General features: G+C 34.9%; 1 protein-coding gene across 1 annotated transcript in view; it reads right to left on the bottom strand.

Annotated features, from left to right (window-relative positions):
• Window positions 1-17,245, bottom strand: part of LOC149798035 (uncharacterized) — a 38,131-nt gene extending 20,886 nt beyond the window's left edge. Inside the window, exon 1 of the mRNA XM_089960527.1 lies at window positions 16,520-17,245. Coding sequence (XP_089816653.1) covers window positions 16,520-16,846 — 327 coding nt within the window. The 5' untranslated portion in view covers window positions 16,847-17,245. The remainder of the gene's footprint in view (window positions 1-16,519) is intronic.
• Between the last annotated feature and the right edge of the window lie 2,544 nt (window positions 17,246-19,789).

The following is a 19,789-nucleotide window of genomic DNA, read 5'->3' as shown; positions in this document are numbered from 1 at the left end:
ACTTGGGATTTGCAGCGCGTAGAAATATGTTGCGAGGACACAATAGACGTTTTTCATGTACAATTCCACTATCGCATATTTTTGGATTTTGCAGGAATCTTAAAAAGGTTATTTTTGGAGCTAGACACACGGTTGTTCTTGTAAGAAAGAATGATGATAACGATGTTCTGTGGAGACCTGCTGGTGATGCTGGCAAAGTATTATTATCGAAACTTTCACTGTGGATGCCGGTAATGACTCCAACGATCGCAGAAGAACAAAAATTGATTTCTTTCATGGACACAGGTGGTAAATCCTTGTTGTCATGGTTAACAACGAGCACGGATAGTATGCAAACTAACATTAACGGTTAATTTACATGGCATATAGCATCACGACAAGGTGTTTCTGCACCACGGCATGTTTTTATTGCGTTTCAGAACTACGGTCGTTTAGGTAGTCAAGAACGTACTCATATGATATTTGACCAACTAGGTCTCACAAATATTTCCTTACGGATAAACGGACAACAACAACCAACAGAGAATATACAACTAAATTATGGTCAAAATCATATAGGACGTGCATATCATCGTTTTATGTCATTCATGGTACATGATCAAAATGTAGATACTGGGTTGCAAATATCACAATATGATTTCAGAAAATTTTATCCGATTTATTATTTTTCACTGGAGCATCTTGATCTATCGAAACAATCTGTCGTTGATATACATCTTAAAGCAACATTAAATACAGGTGGTGCTAATTATAGAGCAATCGCGGTTATACTCAGTAACAAAGCGATGTTACTTGAAGGTGGTAGTGGTCGAATGAGGGTCATTGATGCACCAGTGGAAAATATTTAATCACCATTTGGAAAATGGCAAGTATTATCATAAAATGCCATATCATCACGTTAGTGTCAATCTGACTCCTGGTCAGATTAAAACCTTCATTCAAATTCAACAAAAAAATGAGGAATGAAAATATCACTAAAGCGAGATCAGATCACGAGTGGTCAAAATAAACTATCATTATCAGAACACCAGCTTAAACATTTCAACGACGCTAAACAATCAAAAACAGGCGTCAAACTCAATCTCTCTGCGGGTGCGGTTAAAGACTCAATTAAAACAGGCGGTATTTTTCCACTTCTCGCGGCTATTCCAGCGTTAATAGCTGCTGCCGCTCCAGCCGTAGCAAAGGCAGCCGCGTTAGGTGCTGTTGGAACAGCTGCTGAAATGGCTCTAAAGAAATCAGTAGGAAAGGGGTACAAAAAAAGGGACGCGGCCAAAGATTGCCAGGATCTCGTTGGGGAAGAGGTCTGAGGCTTCCACGTTAGATGCTCCAGCATCAAATTTTGATTTACTTGATGCTGCTAAACGATTAAAAATAAAATATTTCAGAGGTGTTTTCATGATCAATTGCCAAAACAACCAAACAAACTCGAAACAGGTATTATTAATCTCGACTCGAATTCAGGACCCGGTACTCATTGGGTATCATACGCGGTTGATCCACGTGGAATCGTTTATTTTGACTAATACGGGTTAGCTCCACCTGTTGAATTTATGAAGCATGTTGCACCACTTCACGCAAGAACCTCTGGTTCCAGAGTTTGGTATTCAACGCTACCCACACAAACAATGACAGATCCGCCAATATGCGGCCGTGAAGTAATTAATGTACTTAATGCTATATCAAAATCATCCAAACCGCCACATAAAGTTGTGCATGATTATACAAGCAACCGCTTCGTTGCGCGCAAAGCGTTTTAAACAGATCTTAGATCTTATATAATGGTTGATATTTACGGAATATCTTCTTCACGCGTTAAGAAAAAGTCCGGCGACGCTGATCTGTCAAAGTATGCGACTAAAGATGACCTCGCTGATATTATGAACCTGGCTGGAGTTGACCCAGATGAGGTTGTTAGTTTTCAGGATCGACATGGTAAACTAAAAACGAGCAATATCAAATGGAATGATATAATTCGACGAGTACTTGGTGCGGTCACGGATAATATACCTGTGTTTACCGACGGCGGCAGAATCAGGGATTCAAGTATATCGTTTACAACCATCAGAGATCAAATTACAGCAAGTGTTATTAATCGCGTGAAAAATACCGGTGACACAATGACGGGTGAACTCAGCATGAACGGAAACAAAATAGTAGTTTTAAGAGATCCAACATCCGACGAAGACGCAGCAACAAAAAAATACGCTGACGTCAACTATGGCACCGTAGATGGTAAATTATCCACGTTGCGGGCCGAGTATGACGTTCACGTGGGCGCTTTTTTGGAAGATTTCGAAGAAATTTTCAAAAAACCGATGAATCCATAGATAAATTCTTCGGCGCTCCGCACGCCATTGACATAAAACTCGTTGATATCAAGACCAGCATCGACACGATCAAACAAACACAGCAAAACATCGTAGCGGGAATTCCTGAGATCGTTAATAAAACCAGTTTGATTAAAATCCCAGCCGGAATAACCTCCGGGCATATTACCAACATCGTATACACGGTATCATCGGGATTCGCAACATGGTCGCAGCAAAATAATACTATTAAATATACCGCAACAGTCACTGGCGTGTACAGGCTGTCTGTGTTTAGTGCTGCAAAATTTGAAATATTTACAACGTATCCATGGCGTCATTCAACTGATAAGTTTTCTGGAGTTGTATCTGTTGTATTAAATAGCGGAAACGAAGAAATATTTTTCTGGAAGCAGCTGATAAGATGTTAAACGCAACATCTTTCTGGTGGTGTTTGGAATTTGTAGCTGAAACACCTCAATTGGTTACTGTATAAAATATAATGAGTACCTATATCGATGCTGCATCGCAACATTATAGGTACAATCAAGCGCGTGAATGGCAGGCAGCGTTGAAAGATCGAGTTGAACAATATACAGTAAAAGTAAACAAATTTCGACAACGATTAGTTATCGTCGACGTAATCGTTTATTCAGTATCCGCTGTTGTTGCTGGAACCGGTGTGATATTATCAGCAATGATAATGATGGCACTAGTAGCTGTGACTATTTGTATTTCAGCAGCAACAACGATTGCAGGTGTGCTTAACATCGTTGCAAAAAAATATGTACTTGCACGAATGAAAAATTATCCGATTACATGATACAATTACACACAGCGACGGTCGCATACACGAGGTTATCTTCGTTGTTATCAGCGAGTCTCAATGATGGAATTATATCTGATTTTGAGTTTTCAGAAATGATTAGCGTATACAACAGCGCTGGTATTAAAGGTACGAGTATTAATAATGAGGGAATTACTGCAGCAGATCGTGACAAACACAACCCCGCACAAGACCACGATGATCTCGGTAAGCTCGATTAATCCTGAATTTAACATCAATTTTCCAACTGCAATTCGCGCGAATGAAATTGCACTAGCACAATTACGAGTATACTATAGTTGGCCAAATATCAGATCGAAATCATTTAATGGTACACCAGCAAATAATTCGCTTGTATTTGCTAATAAAAACAAACCCGATGGAACACCTGACTGGGTTGTTGTTGGAATACCAACTGGCAGTTATGAGATCGAACAAATAAATGATGAATTTGCGCGTAGAATAAAATCAATAACAGGAAAAGAAGCAAAAATATCAATTAACGTTCATGAGCCGACGCTGTCCTCGACGGTTTAAATAAACTCGCCTGATTATGCCGTTGATATTTATCAGTCCACGATAAGATCCGTACTAGGTTGGCCTGAAATTCTGCCAGAATATCATGGACCATCAGAACCGAAGTTAGGTGAATTTCTCATGGACGAAGCAAAACTTATAACAGTTCCAGGATATCGATTTTCTCGCCAGTATCCAGCATGGAGAGATTCTGTTGCTGCTGCTGGTGGAAAACTTATTACACCAATATTTCCTCATTTTGTTGTTGTTGATGTGACAGCTTCAACCACAACTGTTGGTGAAAAATATGTCAGGATTATATCTGACGAAATTAAGGCCGAGTTTACAAATACATTAACGACATTAACACAGTTGTTTAAAAATTATATCCTGGAGTATCCTAATAACAATCTGAAAGGAAAAATTATTGAAACAATACAACATCTGAATCAAATTATATTAGATCTTAAATACGTTAATCGATATTTTATTGATGTTATAAATGAAAGCATTCTTCTGCTTAAGACGGGTAAAAGTACCAAACAAACCTATCTTGATCATTATAAGATAAATGAAGCAGAATTATTAGATTTTATACTACCAGGATTTGCCACCGACGACTTGACAAAATCACTCAAGGATCTTACCAACGAAAACTTTCCTAAAATAATCGATGCATGGAAAAAATAACTCCACCGGAGTTTATTCTAAGATATAATAATGATCTACATGGCGGCGGCAGACACGTATCTCCGGGAATCGTTAATATAACATCGACAATCGCGGTTAATCTAGCTTGTGACGTAATCAATGGCAGCTATCAAATAAATCTTGGAATATCAAATCAGACTCAACAAGGATACATTTTATACACGTTTACACCACAAGTTCCCCCTTGGGATTTGATCGTGCAAGTACCAACCAATCCTGTTTACGCACACATAATCAGTATTTGTCACGAATCAATTTCAAACTCACAGACCACCTTGATCGCTTAATTGACCTACGCGGAGAAGAGCTTGTAATAAATCTATACGTGAATTCGTAGATCTTTGATCTTAATATTATATATTTATTCTGAAATATTATATATTTATTATTTACTTGAAATTGATACTCAAAATCGTGCAAATCGATTAGTTTGTGTATTTAGGTACTCAAAATTAACAAAATTCAGTAAAATAAATATTCAGTAAAATAAATTATTCAGTAAAATAAATTATTCAGTAAAATATATATTATATAAAAAAAAATAATTCTGTGAAATTGTATAAATTACTTGATTTTTACTGGTAATTACCACTCAAATTATAAAATTTTACAATCTGCACGATTTTGACCAGTAAATACCCCATCAAATTACAAAATTTTACAATCTGCACGATTTTGACTAGTAAATACCCCATCAAATTACAAAATTTTACAATCTGCGCGATTTTGACTAGTAAATACCCACTCAAAATTAACAAATCGAACAATTTGCGTGATTTTTGCTAGTAATTATTTGTTTTTTTTGCTAAAATTTTTTGTTTTTATATAATATTTATTTGCCTTTTGCTGAAATAATTTGGTTTTTTTACTGAATTTATTTGCTTTTTACTGAAATTATTTGTTTTTTTACTGAAATTTCGGGTAATTATCCACTCAAAATTAACAAATCGAACAGTTTGCGCGATTTTGACTAGTAAATACCCCCTCAAAATTAGCAAATCGAACAGTTTGCGCGATTATGACTAGTAAATACCCCCACAAAATTAACAAATCGAACAGTTTGCGCGATTTTGACTAGTAAATACCCCTTCAAAATTAACAAAATCAATCAGCTTTGCACAAAATACTACAAAAAAGTATTTTATTATATATTCTGAAATTTTATTATTATTCTGAAATATTTTATTTTTGTCTGAAAATTTGATCATTTTGCATGATTCTGAGTACCAACTAGCCCATCAAAATTACGAAATTGATCATTTTGCATGATTCTGAGTACCAACTAGCCCATCAAAATTACGAAATTGATTGGTTTGCATGGTGCTAAGTACCAACTAGCCCATCAGTCTCAGAATGCATAATATTTCAGAATAAATATAATCTCAGAATATATAATATATAAAAAAATATAATATTTCAAAAAAAATAAAATATTTCAGAATAAATATAATCTCAGAATATATAATATTTAAAAAAAAATAAAATATTTCAGAATAAATATAATCTCAGAATATATAATATTTAAAAAAAATTAAAATATTTCAGAATAAATATAATCTCAGAATATATAATATTTCAAAAAATATAATATTTCAGAAAAAATAATATTTCAGAATATATAATATTTCAGAATAAATGAAATAATACACGTGTTCGCTCGTTTCACCATACAAGGTTACTCGCTAACATAATTTTCTCAATTGTTTTATACGAGCACTAATTCGTTATTTTTTGCCTCGTACTCGTGGGATAATTCCAATCTAATTTTTTTTTACTGCGGCAGAGAGAGAAAAAAATTCCTTGACCTGATCATCTTTTACTGCAGCTAGTGACCGGAACATTGCCGCCTGAATTCGTTTTATAAACTTGTATTCAGACGACAGTGTAAAACCACCATCGCTTTTACGTTCTTGCAAGATTTCAAAATCAAAAATAATCTTTTCAGGATTCAGTTCATCAGATATATTAATGCTGATTTTTTCTAATTTTTTGATAGCAGCAATTACATTATTGATATTTTCATGGTTCATTATTTAGTATATATATATATATATATATATATATATATATATATATATATATATATATATATATATATATATATATATATATATATATATATATGTATGTATTTAAAAGAAAAAAATATATCCTCAAATCCCTAGTCGAGTGTTCTAGCGAGTTTATGAGAATGTTTCACAACACAACATATACAATGAATGATTGAACGTCTTTTAGCAAGTTCATAAGGTATGCAATGAATGAATGGACAGCACAAACATATATTATGAATGGACCTCTATTCGAATCTTTTAGCAGGTTCAGTAAATATGCAATGAATGAATGATAATCTTAATTAAGGACAGCACAAACATATATTATGAATGAACCTCTATTCGAGTCTTTTAGCAGGTTCATTAAATATGAAATGAAATATATATAATGAAATGAGGCCATTTTCTACGCATAACAAAACACACCCCCAATAATCAGCCGTGGGTGACACAAAACATGTAATCAACCACCAGTGACGTGGTTGGAAGGGTTCTGTTATGCGTAGAGGGGCTGGCGGACCCCCAATGAATTATAAAAATCGCTAATATGCGTAACCATCGACAGTTGTCAGTCATGGGATTCGATTCTGAGGCCGTGATAATCACGGCCAGATGCGTTACCGAGTGAGCTATCAAATCATATAACATTATATGTTTCAGAAGTTATTATATAGCTACATAAATATTTCTCCATTAAAACAGCGGTTTCTGAATATTTCTACATTAAAACAGCGGTTTGTAAATATTTCTACATTAAAACAGCGGTTTGTAAATATTTCTACATTAAAACAGCGGTTTCTGAATATTTCTGTATTAAAAGAGTGGTTTCTGAATGTGTAAATGAGTAGCGTATTTCTGCCTTGATTTCCCGTAACAGATTGTAAATATCTTGCACTAACAGCGTGTTTACATACTACCACGGAACCATCAAAAGTTTTTACCCGCGGATATGCTTAAATATTTCTGTATTATAACAGACTGTAAATATCTGCATTAAAACAGCGTGCCTCGATTTCTCGTAACAGATCTAAAAATAACTCCGCTATATTGTACAATGTAAAATACGGTTATTCTTCTATTTTGTAAGTTAGAAACTATAAATATACTTCTACGAGTAATCAATTACGACGTAAATGGTTAAACTAACCAATTACGACCATAAAAAATCGGAAATCTACGAAGAAAACTATATATTACAAAAGTAATCTCCCTTTTGCATAATTAAAAATTCAGCAGTTTAAGGGGTACATGCTGTGACTCAAAAATAATAAATGGTTAATAAATATAATCTAAGGTAATAATGATAAATCTAAGGTAATAATGATAGTTTATCTCATTAACAATATTGGAAGATGATTTTCTGCTTATATTATTTTGAGGAAGCAGTTTTATATATATTTTCTGCTACTTTTTGTACTGAATACGAGTGAATATCAAAGTATTTCGAAGCCGCGTTCATTGATTGAAATATAATTTCTTTACCAGTTTCTGTATTTGTAGACTTTACCGCCCTCCTTGCAATTGTTTTACATCTTCCAGTATTACCACATGCAGAGTTCTCGCTTTGTGTGACCACTCGAAGGTTAGATAAACTATTATTTTGAGGATCTCCGTCAGTATGAGCGATTACAAGACCATCTTTGATCATCCCATTGTGACACTTGTATGTGAAACGATGACAGAGATAATGTTTCTTCCCAACAGTAAATATGAGATAACCATGATTATTAATAAAACCAACTCGTTTTTTCAACCAACAATTTCTAATCATACCATTAATATTTGATTCATAGTTTGTTATTGTAGGATGTTGGACAAATTCATTTTGCTCCATATATGATAAAATCATTTATTTAAATCATAATTTGTCTGAAACCTTAGTTAGATTATCCTCCACGTATTTTATAGCATTTTCACTATTGTTATTTTTTTTTTTGCCATAATATCTTTTAAGCTCTCTGTATCGTTTACCACCGCACTTTCCACATAATTCTGTTTTTCCTCGCACTTCAGCATCACATCGCAGACATGGTATTGGTCCTAAGCTTCCACGGTGAACGCACTGCATGTGTTGTCCACATAATTCCATTTAACAGGATTTATTACAACGAGTCAATGAACCAACCATGAGCCATCTGCATTGAGACATTGTATACATAATATTTTAATTTAAATACTTGTTTCAAATATAACATGAACGAATTCGATAGATTATCCCGAATAAAGCCTTGGAGCGTGGATAAATTCAACCTCGACAGAATATCTCCTGGCCTAGCGATGAAAGATCTGGCTGATCCGAAAAACAGAGGTTTGATTAATAAAATTCAAGACGCCAAGAAAGAATTTCACGCAGATGGTGAATCTCATGTCTGGTCAACGCTCAAGATTATATGTGACAAAGATATCATTAACGCTATGATGAATGACAAACGAGCAGCAATTATCATCAACTATCTTGATAATCGCAAGTATCTTTTTAGAATAAAATTTGTTATGTTGACAGAAACAGATGATTGGATTATCCGTGACAAATATGATCCTGTCCACGGTGATAAAAAAACTGTCGTACTAAGTAGAGATTCCAGACCAGGTCTATTGACTGGCATTGACAAACCGTATTATGAGCGAGCATATCCTGTGACCGCGGTTATTTATGGAATCTATGTGATAAATGAAAAACCCAACGTTGATAAACTGTCGCCGATTAAATTTTCAAAAATAAATTGTGTAGCCGAGCGAGTAACAGAATATTTTACAAACGCGGCCTGTGGAAACGGTCTAACGGATAAAAGACGTAAAATAATAAACACGTGGGGAGAAATGGTTAAAGATACCGGTGCGTCTATCAGAGATGTCGCTGGGTTAGGAAAAGTATTAAAATTTCCAATAACCGTAGCGACGAAAACAGGGGAGATTTTGTATGAATCAAAATATAAATCAAAAGGAGCCTCAATTACAATTATTGATCATAACGCACACGCGTGGACTAACGCAGTAACAGTGTTTCCACGAGATCGAACTGTTAAATGTTATCCCGGAGACATGTTTGATTTTATTAACGAAATAAGTAAAAACGATCCTGTGTCAGTATGGTTATTTCAGAGTTCTAACGACGAATCAGATATGAAATTTGATCAGTTTGTAAGACCAAATGGCGTTATTTATCGAACAGATCTTCTTCACGAGAAAATGAAAAATCTTGCACTGCAATATACTAATGACGCTGACGAACTATTGAGCAACTGTTTTACTGTTCCGTCAGTTGCGGCTCACTTTGCTAGAAAGAAAAATTTGTGGAAGCCAACTCAGTCTGATTTTCTCAATGACATAATATCGAGTTGTGTCGAATATGGACACGGCGGACTATGGAATACTTTAAATACGATCATAAAGATGTTATTTCAGTTGATATGGTTGCATGTTATCCCGGAAGTTTTCTTGGATACGGAAATTGTTCTGTGTACTTTGAGCGATTTGGTCATCCGACGCACGAGATGACATGAGTATCGATAAAAGGACCATTACCGGATTTTGACCTAACTGGATTTGCTCGTATTGAATCATTCGAAATGTCTAAAGAGCTCCATGCGATTTGTTATGATTGGTTTGGAAAATATTTTTCAGAAAAAATGTGGGCACCAATAGTACTATTACGATATATGCTTGATTGTACGATGCTAACACGGTTGATTGTAAGTGAAGCAATTATATCATATCGAAAACAAACCGAAGTTTGGTTACCACATTCGGATGAAACCGATTCAAAAGATCTTGGTAGAAAAATAATCGGCAAATTTACCCAAGGAGCAGCATATGATCACAGACGACATTGTACAAGACTGATCATGGACGATGCTGAGTTAGATTTTATAATTGCTGATACAACGAAGAAAAACACGTTTATAAGTCGAGAAATAGCTTTCTTGCCAAATGGAACTAAATTAGGTACAATTGTGAGCTACATGGACGGTGAGTCACCCCAGTATACTCATTTAAGATCATCGATGCTCGCATACGTTTCAATAAATCTATTATCGATGATAAATAAGGTTTCTACGCATGCCGTCAGAGTTGCCACGGATTCGTTTTATATAAGTAAAAAGTATTTAATATTGTTAGAAGGATTAAACATAGACACTTGTGCATCGTGGGGTTCGTGGAGAATAAAAAAGGAATATATGCTCGATTATTCCGAATTCTCTCATGTTGCGGTTAAAGATATTTACGTGATAAAATATCAATCGTCGACAACTTCGTTGTTACCATCGATATATGATCCAATAACTAGACACAAAACGGTTTATCTAAACGGACCTGGCGGTTCCTGTAAAACCACTCGAGCTATCAAACTATTTCAGAATTCAGATATGATTGTGCTAACACCAACACATAGACTCGCATGAGAAATGAAACAACAAGAAGTGCAGTCATGTACTTATCACAGCTTTTTCCGATGGAAGGGTGATACATGGACATCTTTAAGGATGGGCGAAAAATACATTCCAAGGATCATAATATGGGATGAAATATGCACTGTACAGCTAGAAACATTAAAAATGTTCCTTGATTAGTTATTAACAAGAAATACTGCCGTGATAATGTGCGGCGATCACGGTCAACCACCACCCGTAAAAATATCGGCAAAATATCGACGTTGTTATTCCAGGACACTTGACAGAGTCAAGGAAACAGAATCTTGTGTTAAATGATATTGTCGCAGTTGATGTTGATGTTGTTGAAGATGCTCTACGTGCTGATAAATCCCCGTGGACACTTGGATACGCGATGACGATTCATTCATCTCAGGGATTAACTATCTCTGATACAGTTGTTTGGATCGTTGATGATCACATCGAATGGTCGAACCTAGTTTATCTTGCAGTGTATCGAGTTAGAAAAACATCTCAATTGAGACGAATCGTCATGGACTCGTCAATCAATGATGACCTCTGTCGAGGCCTTGACGAATGTCAAAGCGATATAATAAGAAAAAAACTAGCTGGTTATAAACAGTGTGATAAAAAAATAATCGAGAATTTGATCTAGACACTGATGTTGTCATTGCGCTGAAACAACAACAGAATAGTCATTGTGCAAGTTGTAATTGTATAATGTTATGGCGGTATCTGAAAAATGATCCAAGACAATTTACCGTAGATAGAAAAAATAACAATCTTGGTCATACACGAGAAAATATCATGTTGACCTGTCTTGAATGTAACCGACGTCGTGGCGCTAGTTAAGTGATTTGGGTGGTAATTGTGTGTCCTTAGGAATTACTTGTAATTGTTCACGTACAAATCCACGTTGAGGAGCAGTTGAATCTAGTCTGTAGATTGCGGTCTACCTGAGGATCTAGTTACGGTGGATATCTTATGTGTGGTAATACTCCAAATAGGATCAGTAGCTCTTTTTTTACCACCTTCGAGTTCTCCGGGCTCATATAAATACCTTACAGTCATATTACCTAATACTGGCTGTGCTGAAAGATCACGTCGTTGTACGGATATATGCGCGCTTGTAATTGCATTAATAGGTTTCATGTTGGGCGTTCGAGTTACTTCATTATTTAACGCGGCTATCACACCTGGTAATCTTGCAACCCATTCACGAGATCTCGTATCCTGAATAAATTCCTTCGCGTATTGATATCCAAATAACCGCTCAGCGAGTGTTCGATTAAATCGCTCAACAATTGCCTGATCACGATGAACCTCAGTATGTCCTTGTCGTATTTTGGTATTATGTTGTTTCATCAACGATGATACTGGACCAAGAAATTCCTTGCCAGGATCAACCTGTAGCAGCTGTGGCCATCGTAATGGTCCTCGTTGATAAATTCGTTTAAACGCATCGGCTACTTCAGATGCTGTCTTTGTTGACAACGGTTCTGCTTCTTTATATCTACTTGCAACATCAACAACGGTCAGCGCGTATTTGTACGTTTTTCTACGCACAGTATCATGTGGCAAAAATAATATATCAGCTTGATGAACTTCATTAGGAACTCTAACATCGAAATACGCGTACAGAATTTGTTTCGGTGGCGGTAGGTAAATTTGCCATATTGCCTGTTTGGATAACCACGTTTTAGCAGTAGAATGTTTAACCGCTGCTGCATCAGCAAGTTTACTAATTGCTGCTTTACCCTTCCAGTATCCAATTGGGGAATAATAGATCGATTCCATTTTATATATTACCAGCCCCTAGCGCTAATTTACCTTTCATCGCGGATCTTACTAACCAGTTAGCTAGTGATTCTTTGATGTTTTTATTTTTTATGGAATTTAACGCATGAATTAATTTCACATCTGCAATATGCCTATGTTGTAGATCATTGCTTTTATACGCAACATCATGAGCATGACAAGCTCGATCAATAGCGTTTATTGGTTCCTCGCCTGGTTTTGGTTGATCCTGATTATCAAGCCTGATATCGGGTCGAGTACCAGGACCGCAATAATTATATCCTGGTAGGTGTTTTTCTCCGCTGTATTTAGCCCATGGAGTTCCCGGTAATTTTTTTAATTTTACTGCAATATCACCTCCGCGTTGCTTTTTTGTTTACTTGATTCTGATTTTGACTTTTCACCTGACTGCGCTGACTTGTCAGTAGAGATAAATTTAAATTTCTTTGTACCACACCGCGTACACTTACCCGTAACCGCTGATCTATTATTTTTTGTGGTAATAGTTGTTAGTGTATCCGTCGGTGTACGCGTCCTGCACTTTACACAATATAAATCCATATATATTTTATACAGCATGGATATAACTGATTTCTCAGCGACAAGAAAACGAGAACCTGTCAAGCACCATCCTGCGTTACCAAATTCCATCAGAATGTTAATAATAGGACCATCTAGAAGTGGAAAGACACAGATGTTGCTTAATCTTATAATGAGATGGTTAAAATGGGATAAATTGTATTTGGTAGCCCCGTCAGTTGATGATCAGCGATGTTATGATGTACTTAAGGATTTTAATGAAAACGCGGATAGCGATGTTATCGAGTTTATAACCGATATTGATGAAGCACCATCAGTAGATTCCATAGACGGATTTGTTAATAATTTAGTTGTATACGACGATGTGATGCTGGACAAACAATCAAATCCAGCTAGGATTTTTTCTCGAGGTAGACATAAAAACACCGATGTTATTTATGTTACTCAACGATACACACAAATACCAAAAGTGATCAGAGATAACTGTAATATTTTAGTTGTGTTTAATGGAGTTGATACACATACGTTGCGAAATATTCATCAAACCTGGTGCAGCGGTGATATGGATATAATTAAATTTAGAAATTTCTTTTCACGAGCGCAAGCTACTCCACATAGGTTTATAACAATAAATTTGCACGATCCTAGAACAAGATATCGTATTGGACTTGATAAAATATTTGGATAAATTAATATAGCAGCAGAGGGGCCATGACCTCATGAAGACGCAATTAAGTAAAACGCGTGCATAATAAACTAGAAAAAAAAAATCACCAACGACAATAAAGTAATATTAATTAGACAAATTCCATAGAGACTCTCTCGGTAAAGTGTCGACGCTTTTTTAAATCTGTCGACGCTTTTTTTCGATCATTTGTAGGAAGGCTTATTTTCGACATTTGGACATTTTTCGACCATTGGTCTGTTCGCCCCCTCTGCTGCTCCCGGCTTCCCCAGCTTTCTTAAAAGTATCGGTGCATGGGCTAGAATTGGATGAACGAAGGGCACGGATCAAATCCAGAGTAAAAAGATAGAAAAATAGCATATATTATGGCAGTAGTGGGACAAATTGTCTTAGTCTTCTACAAGAATGAGCTATTTTTAAACGATGGATTGCTTGCATTTAGTAACATGATTGAAAAGCAAAACAAAACGAAACAAAACAGAAGGAAACAATCCAGAATAAAACAAAATAATACATTTACATATACCATTACTATAGAAATGATAAAGCTTAAAGCAAAGAGAAAGACGTACACAATAATATTAAACAATAAAACTCAAAAACACGTGTACAGGCAATGACGCATGAAGACGTCAACACCAAAGAAACAGTCAGAGGACGAAAGTGTCAGCTGGGCAACTCATTCGATTCTACGGTCTTACTACTTGCTTCTGAATATATGTTTTCCAGAACAATTACTGTAACCAGAAGAAACATCACAACATACATTTTCCACGCACAACATACTAGAAAACAAAGCAAAATACAATAAGAAACAAATATTTTAAGAACGTAACAAGAAATAGATAAATATAAACAGTATATAAATCACCAAAAGAATCTCTTTCAACCCTTGAAAATTTCAGATGGATATTCAACACTAAAAATGTTTAGCAAAATCAAACATCCAAATAAAAGAACACATTTTATAATCTTTATTAAGAACTTTTTAGAAAACAAACATTATAAAGAAAAAAAATATGCTTTTAATATTTGAAATGAACTTTCATTTAAACACACATGATACTAATACAATCGAAAAAGACATCAAAATACATTATATGTAAGATGGAAGTAAAGACCATTACACAGTTGTCAAAATTATAGATTTTGTTTAAATAAAATCAAGCAAAGCCAGTAGACATACTGCATAATACATCGGTTTGAATGTTACAGGTTGCAATCCAAAATTGGGCCGTTTAAGAAATCGAATGTTTATTATATAATTATGTGCAGGAGTTCAACGAAGTTTGAACCCAATTATCAAATTTTATTATGCGGAAATGTTACATTTCTACTTTTGCTTTTAAATGTTCTATCTGAAATCATGTTTGCGCAAAAAATATCGTCTTTAGACAAAGATTCATCAATAAGATAGGGATGACTTGCAATTCTTTTATACCATTCAATTGTGATGTATAATTTGCATTGCTTGTTAGTTATTGTATTTCATTACATGCTATGGGTAATGTAGCATTGTATCTAGTAGCTCACCTTGGTCGAAATCAGTGACAGTATTGTAAACAATATGAATGATACTTATTAGGATTATTATCTTAAACTGAGTCAGATTTATTTCATTACATGCTATGGGTAATGTAGCATTGTATCTAGTAGCTCACCTTGGTCGAAATCAGTGACAGTATTGTAAACAATATGAATGATACTTATTAGGATTATTATCTTAAGCTGAGTCAGATTTATTTCATTACATGCTATGGGTAATGTAGCATTGTATCTAGTAGCTCACCTTGGTCGAAATCAGTGACAGCATTGTAAACAATATGAATGATACTTATTAGGATTATTATCTTAAGCTGAGTCAGATTTATTTCATTACATACTATGGGTAATGTAGCATTGTATCTAGTAGCTCACCTTGGTCGAAATCAGTGACAGCATTGTAAACAATATGAATGATTCTTATTAGGATTATTATCTTAAGTTGAGTCAGGTACATTTGTACTTGTCACACATCTAGACCTTAAACAACGTGATGAATGTCACATGTTTTACTGTTACATATCTTTTAATTGTTCAAAACAATTAACTATTGATCCTCATCCGGGTTGTTCTTTTCATTCTTTGAGATAGAGACTTGGATTTATAGTGAAATTGAAATAAGGATATATTTTCAGGACTTTATTTATTAGGATTTTTTATAAATTCTAAGAATATCTGGGATTTAATTCATAAAACCGTAATTTATTTTTATTCACATTGTATTCTAGGGAAATGAATTATTTGTTGAATTTTACAAAGCTTGTTGATTCTCACTCATTTCGTTTACTTTTTAAGACCATTGAGTCGTAATATTATGTATACGTAGCAAAGGGTTAAGAATAAATAAAGGACTGTTATAAAGCTAGTCTGATTGACTAAATATAGGCTAATAGAAAATCTGACCAAAAAGACATGATCCTTTATAGTCTCTTCACGTTAGTAGAGTAATTAAATTAGAAGTCCTACATTTACAGACATCATGTTGTAATGTTTGCAATAACTAAGCGTTAGTCAGGCCTTGTAAATAACTAAGAAGCTATTATTAATTAAATGAAATAATTCAATCTAAAGTTTTAGATTCAGCAAACACAAATTATACCATTTCACTTTTTTATATAAAAAATACTACACAATAAAATTGATCTCACCTCCGTCCAATGGTCTCGTGCACTGGACACTTCTCCACGGCAGACTTTTTTTGGGATATCAGTGCTGATATTCTCACTGCTTTTCAAGCATTTGAAAAGAGCCCTTGAATACTGGATAGAGGAGCAACCTTTTGTTATTAAGCAGTTTTCCACGCAATCCAAGAGGGACATTCCATACGCCTCTCCAATTATTTCGCCAGAGACACATCTGTCATGATATAACTTCTTTATGCCATTTCGGTTGATATTGCCATTGCAAGAAGAAGTGGCGCAACAGATAGTGACCAAACTTGAAAGTAAGGTTAAATATCCTTGAAAATTGAACATCACGCCAAAGTAAACGTTTCAGCTCACTCCTATGCTTGATTCCACTGGATAGGTATTCGCTTCATGTCTGCACTCACATAATGAATAATGTATTATGAACGATACTTGTTGACAGGTGCATGGCGGATATTGTTGTATCAGAGATATATATAATTTAAAACGATCATAGAAACGCTCTAAGCATTGTTCAGAAGATAATGCATTATTCAGTAACAAATGCTAAATCTACTTCCGTGACTGACATGCCTAAGATCAAAACTTCTGACGTGCGTTTTCAGTACAACATGCGCGTTTACATAGCAAAAGCGCTCTCTCACTCTCACTCTACACATGCACCATCATGAGAAAAAGATAGCTAGTACACCATATGAGAAAATCTGAACTTGCCAATTTCTTCAAGTTTGGGCCTACCTAGGCGTAACATCCCACCAGAGATACTGTTGACTATATTGGTTGCCAGGGTTATTTGGTTCTTAGACTGATTATAGTTACCAGCATAAAAGTCCTATTGGGGATATCAGTTCGTATATTGTATGCATGAAAAACAATGAAAGAATTTAATATTGTTTAAGTAACAGATGGCTCTTTCATCATCAGCGTATGATCGTGTGAAGGACATATATGGGTACATGTCCAGCCCATTTGATGAAATGCAATTCTATGCACTGGACAAAAATCGACCTGATTCTAGTCTGTTTAGATAGATAGGTAGATAGATAGATATATAGATAGATGGATGGATGGACGGATGGACGAATGGACTGATAGATAGATAGATGGATGAATAGATACATAAATATATAGATAGATAAGTAGATAGGTAGATAGACATATTAGATAGGTAGGTAGGTAAATTGATAGATAGATACATAGATAGAAAGATGGATGGCTGGATAGATAGATAGATAGATATATAGATAGATCGGTCGGTCGGTCGGTCGGTCGGTAGGTAGGTAGGTACGTAGATAGATAGATAGATATAATAGATAGATAAATCGGTCGGTAGCATGATCAGACGTGTGGCATGTCCCACCCAGTCAAAATATCCTGACACCAGACCGCTTAATGCTGAGCGCCAAGCGAAGCAACTACTAGTGCCGTTTTTTCCGAGTCTTCGTTCTTACAGTTTAGTATTTAGATTATATTCATCCCAATGCATATGTGTCTGTATCTAATAGATAGAATGTCTATGTGTGTGTGTGTGTGTGTGTGTGTGTGTGTGTGTGATTTGGATTTTTAACGTAGCTTTAGCAATTTTTCAGTCATATCGCTACGATGTCTGCAGTGTGACAGTTCATAAAGATGCCTAGCACTGGGGCATCGTGCCGCAGACATGTAGCATGATGTCCCACCCAGTTACATTATCCTGACACCAGGCCGACCAGTCCTAAGACTAACCAAACACTAACCTCTTAATGCTGAGCGCCTAGCGAGGCAGCTGTTTCTACCATTTTTGTAAGTCATTGATATGACTCGGCCGGGGATCGAACCCAAGACCTCCCGCATCCGAGGCGGACGCTCTAACCACTTGGTCACCGGAGCGGTCTCAAAATATTGTAAAAATACATTTGAAAAAAGTTCTTATATATATATATATATATATATATATATATATATATATATATATATATATATATATATATATATATATATATATATATATATATATATATAACTTTTTCAAGCGTGTGGATTAAATGTACAGAGGTTAATTGTACAATAATTGTTATGTATAATGATTGCTTGGATACAGACATTTTATGATTGTACATAACGTCACTCAGACAAACAAATAAAGACATATGCAATGATACGCTTTTATTTAGTATGGAAATACATATCAGTCTTTAGAGATATCTATTGACAAGAACGGACTCCAAGAAAATATTTTATCGGTATAAAATATGAGTATATATACATTTTCAAATCTGGCAACAGTAGAAACAGCCTTGTATAGCGTATACAATTGTAGATTGTTCTACAGATCTTATGTGCGGTATTGTGATCATCGGAAAATATTTTAAAATACATTTTAATATTTATAATATTTGAAACGTGTGGATTAATGGTACATTGGTTAAATGTGTACTAATAGTTAAGTTTACTAATTGCTTGGATAAATTATATGACTGTTCATAATGACACTCAGATAAAATAAATAAATAAATAAATAAATAATTAAATAAATAAATAAATAAATATGCAAATGATATGGGTTTAAAAAATGATATGGGTTTGAAATAAATATGTGTTTCTTGAGATGTCTATTGACCAGAAAGGACTCCAATAAAATCTTGTATCAGTCCTTATCTTTTTTCATGATTATTGAAGAAAACATTCGATTCTAATATTGATCAAGACCTATATCAAATTAATACATGTTTAAATATATCTAAATTTCTTTTTACAGTATTTGAATGGTATACAATCATTGAGCATACGCAGACATGTCAGGAAACGATTAGTTTTGTCATCGTTTACAACATCGCCCAATGATTCGGCTCATAGATTTCACAACTCCACGTGCTATACACTGCGTATTCGTCACTCAAGGTATAATGGTCATCACAATAAACATCACCTAAGTTACCTTATAGAGTGACGTAGATGAATGTACTGGCGTGTGAGTGCTGTACAAAGGGGTGTGTCCATGTTTGAGCGATACGTTAGATTGACTATAGTCCGATAAATCAACCCCACACGTCTCTGTTGATGCTGATGGCCGATGTTTTAAATATCATCACGGGTGAAGGGCTGATTTATCAGTCTACATTGACTAGTGTAGCTGAAACACACACGTTATTCGGAAAACATTTGATAGTACAGTCCACGTCCGCAGTTACTAATAAAAGATGATGTCGGCAATATCAGTGCCTGTTACTTAAAAGAAGCATGTATAACATATATAGTTTGCATTTCTATTGTAATGCAGTGTTGAATGGC

This window comes from Sinohyriopsis cumingii, chromosome 6 (assembly GCF_028554795.1).
Source record: "Sinohyriopsis cumingii isolate HCF-2022 chromosome 6, ASM2855479v2, whole genome shotgun sequence".
NCBI lineage: Eukaryota > Metazoa > Mollusca > Bivalvia > Unionida > Unionidae > Sinohyriopsis > Sinohyriopsis cumingii.
This window is presented reverse-complemented; position numbering and strand designations above follow the sequence as displayed.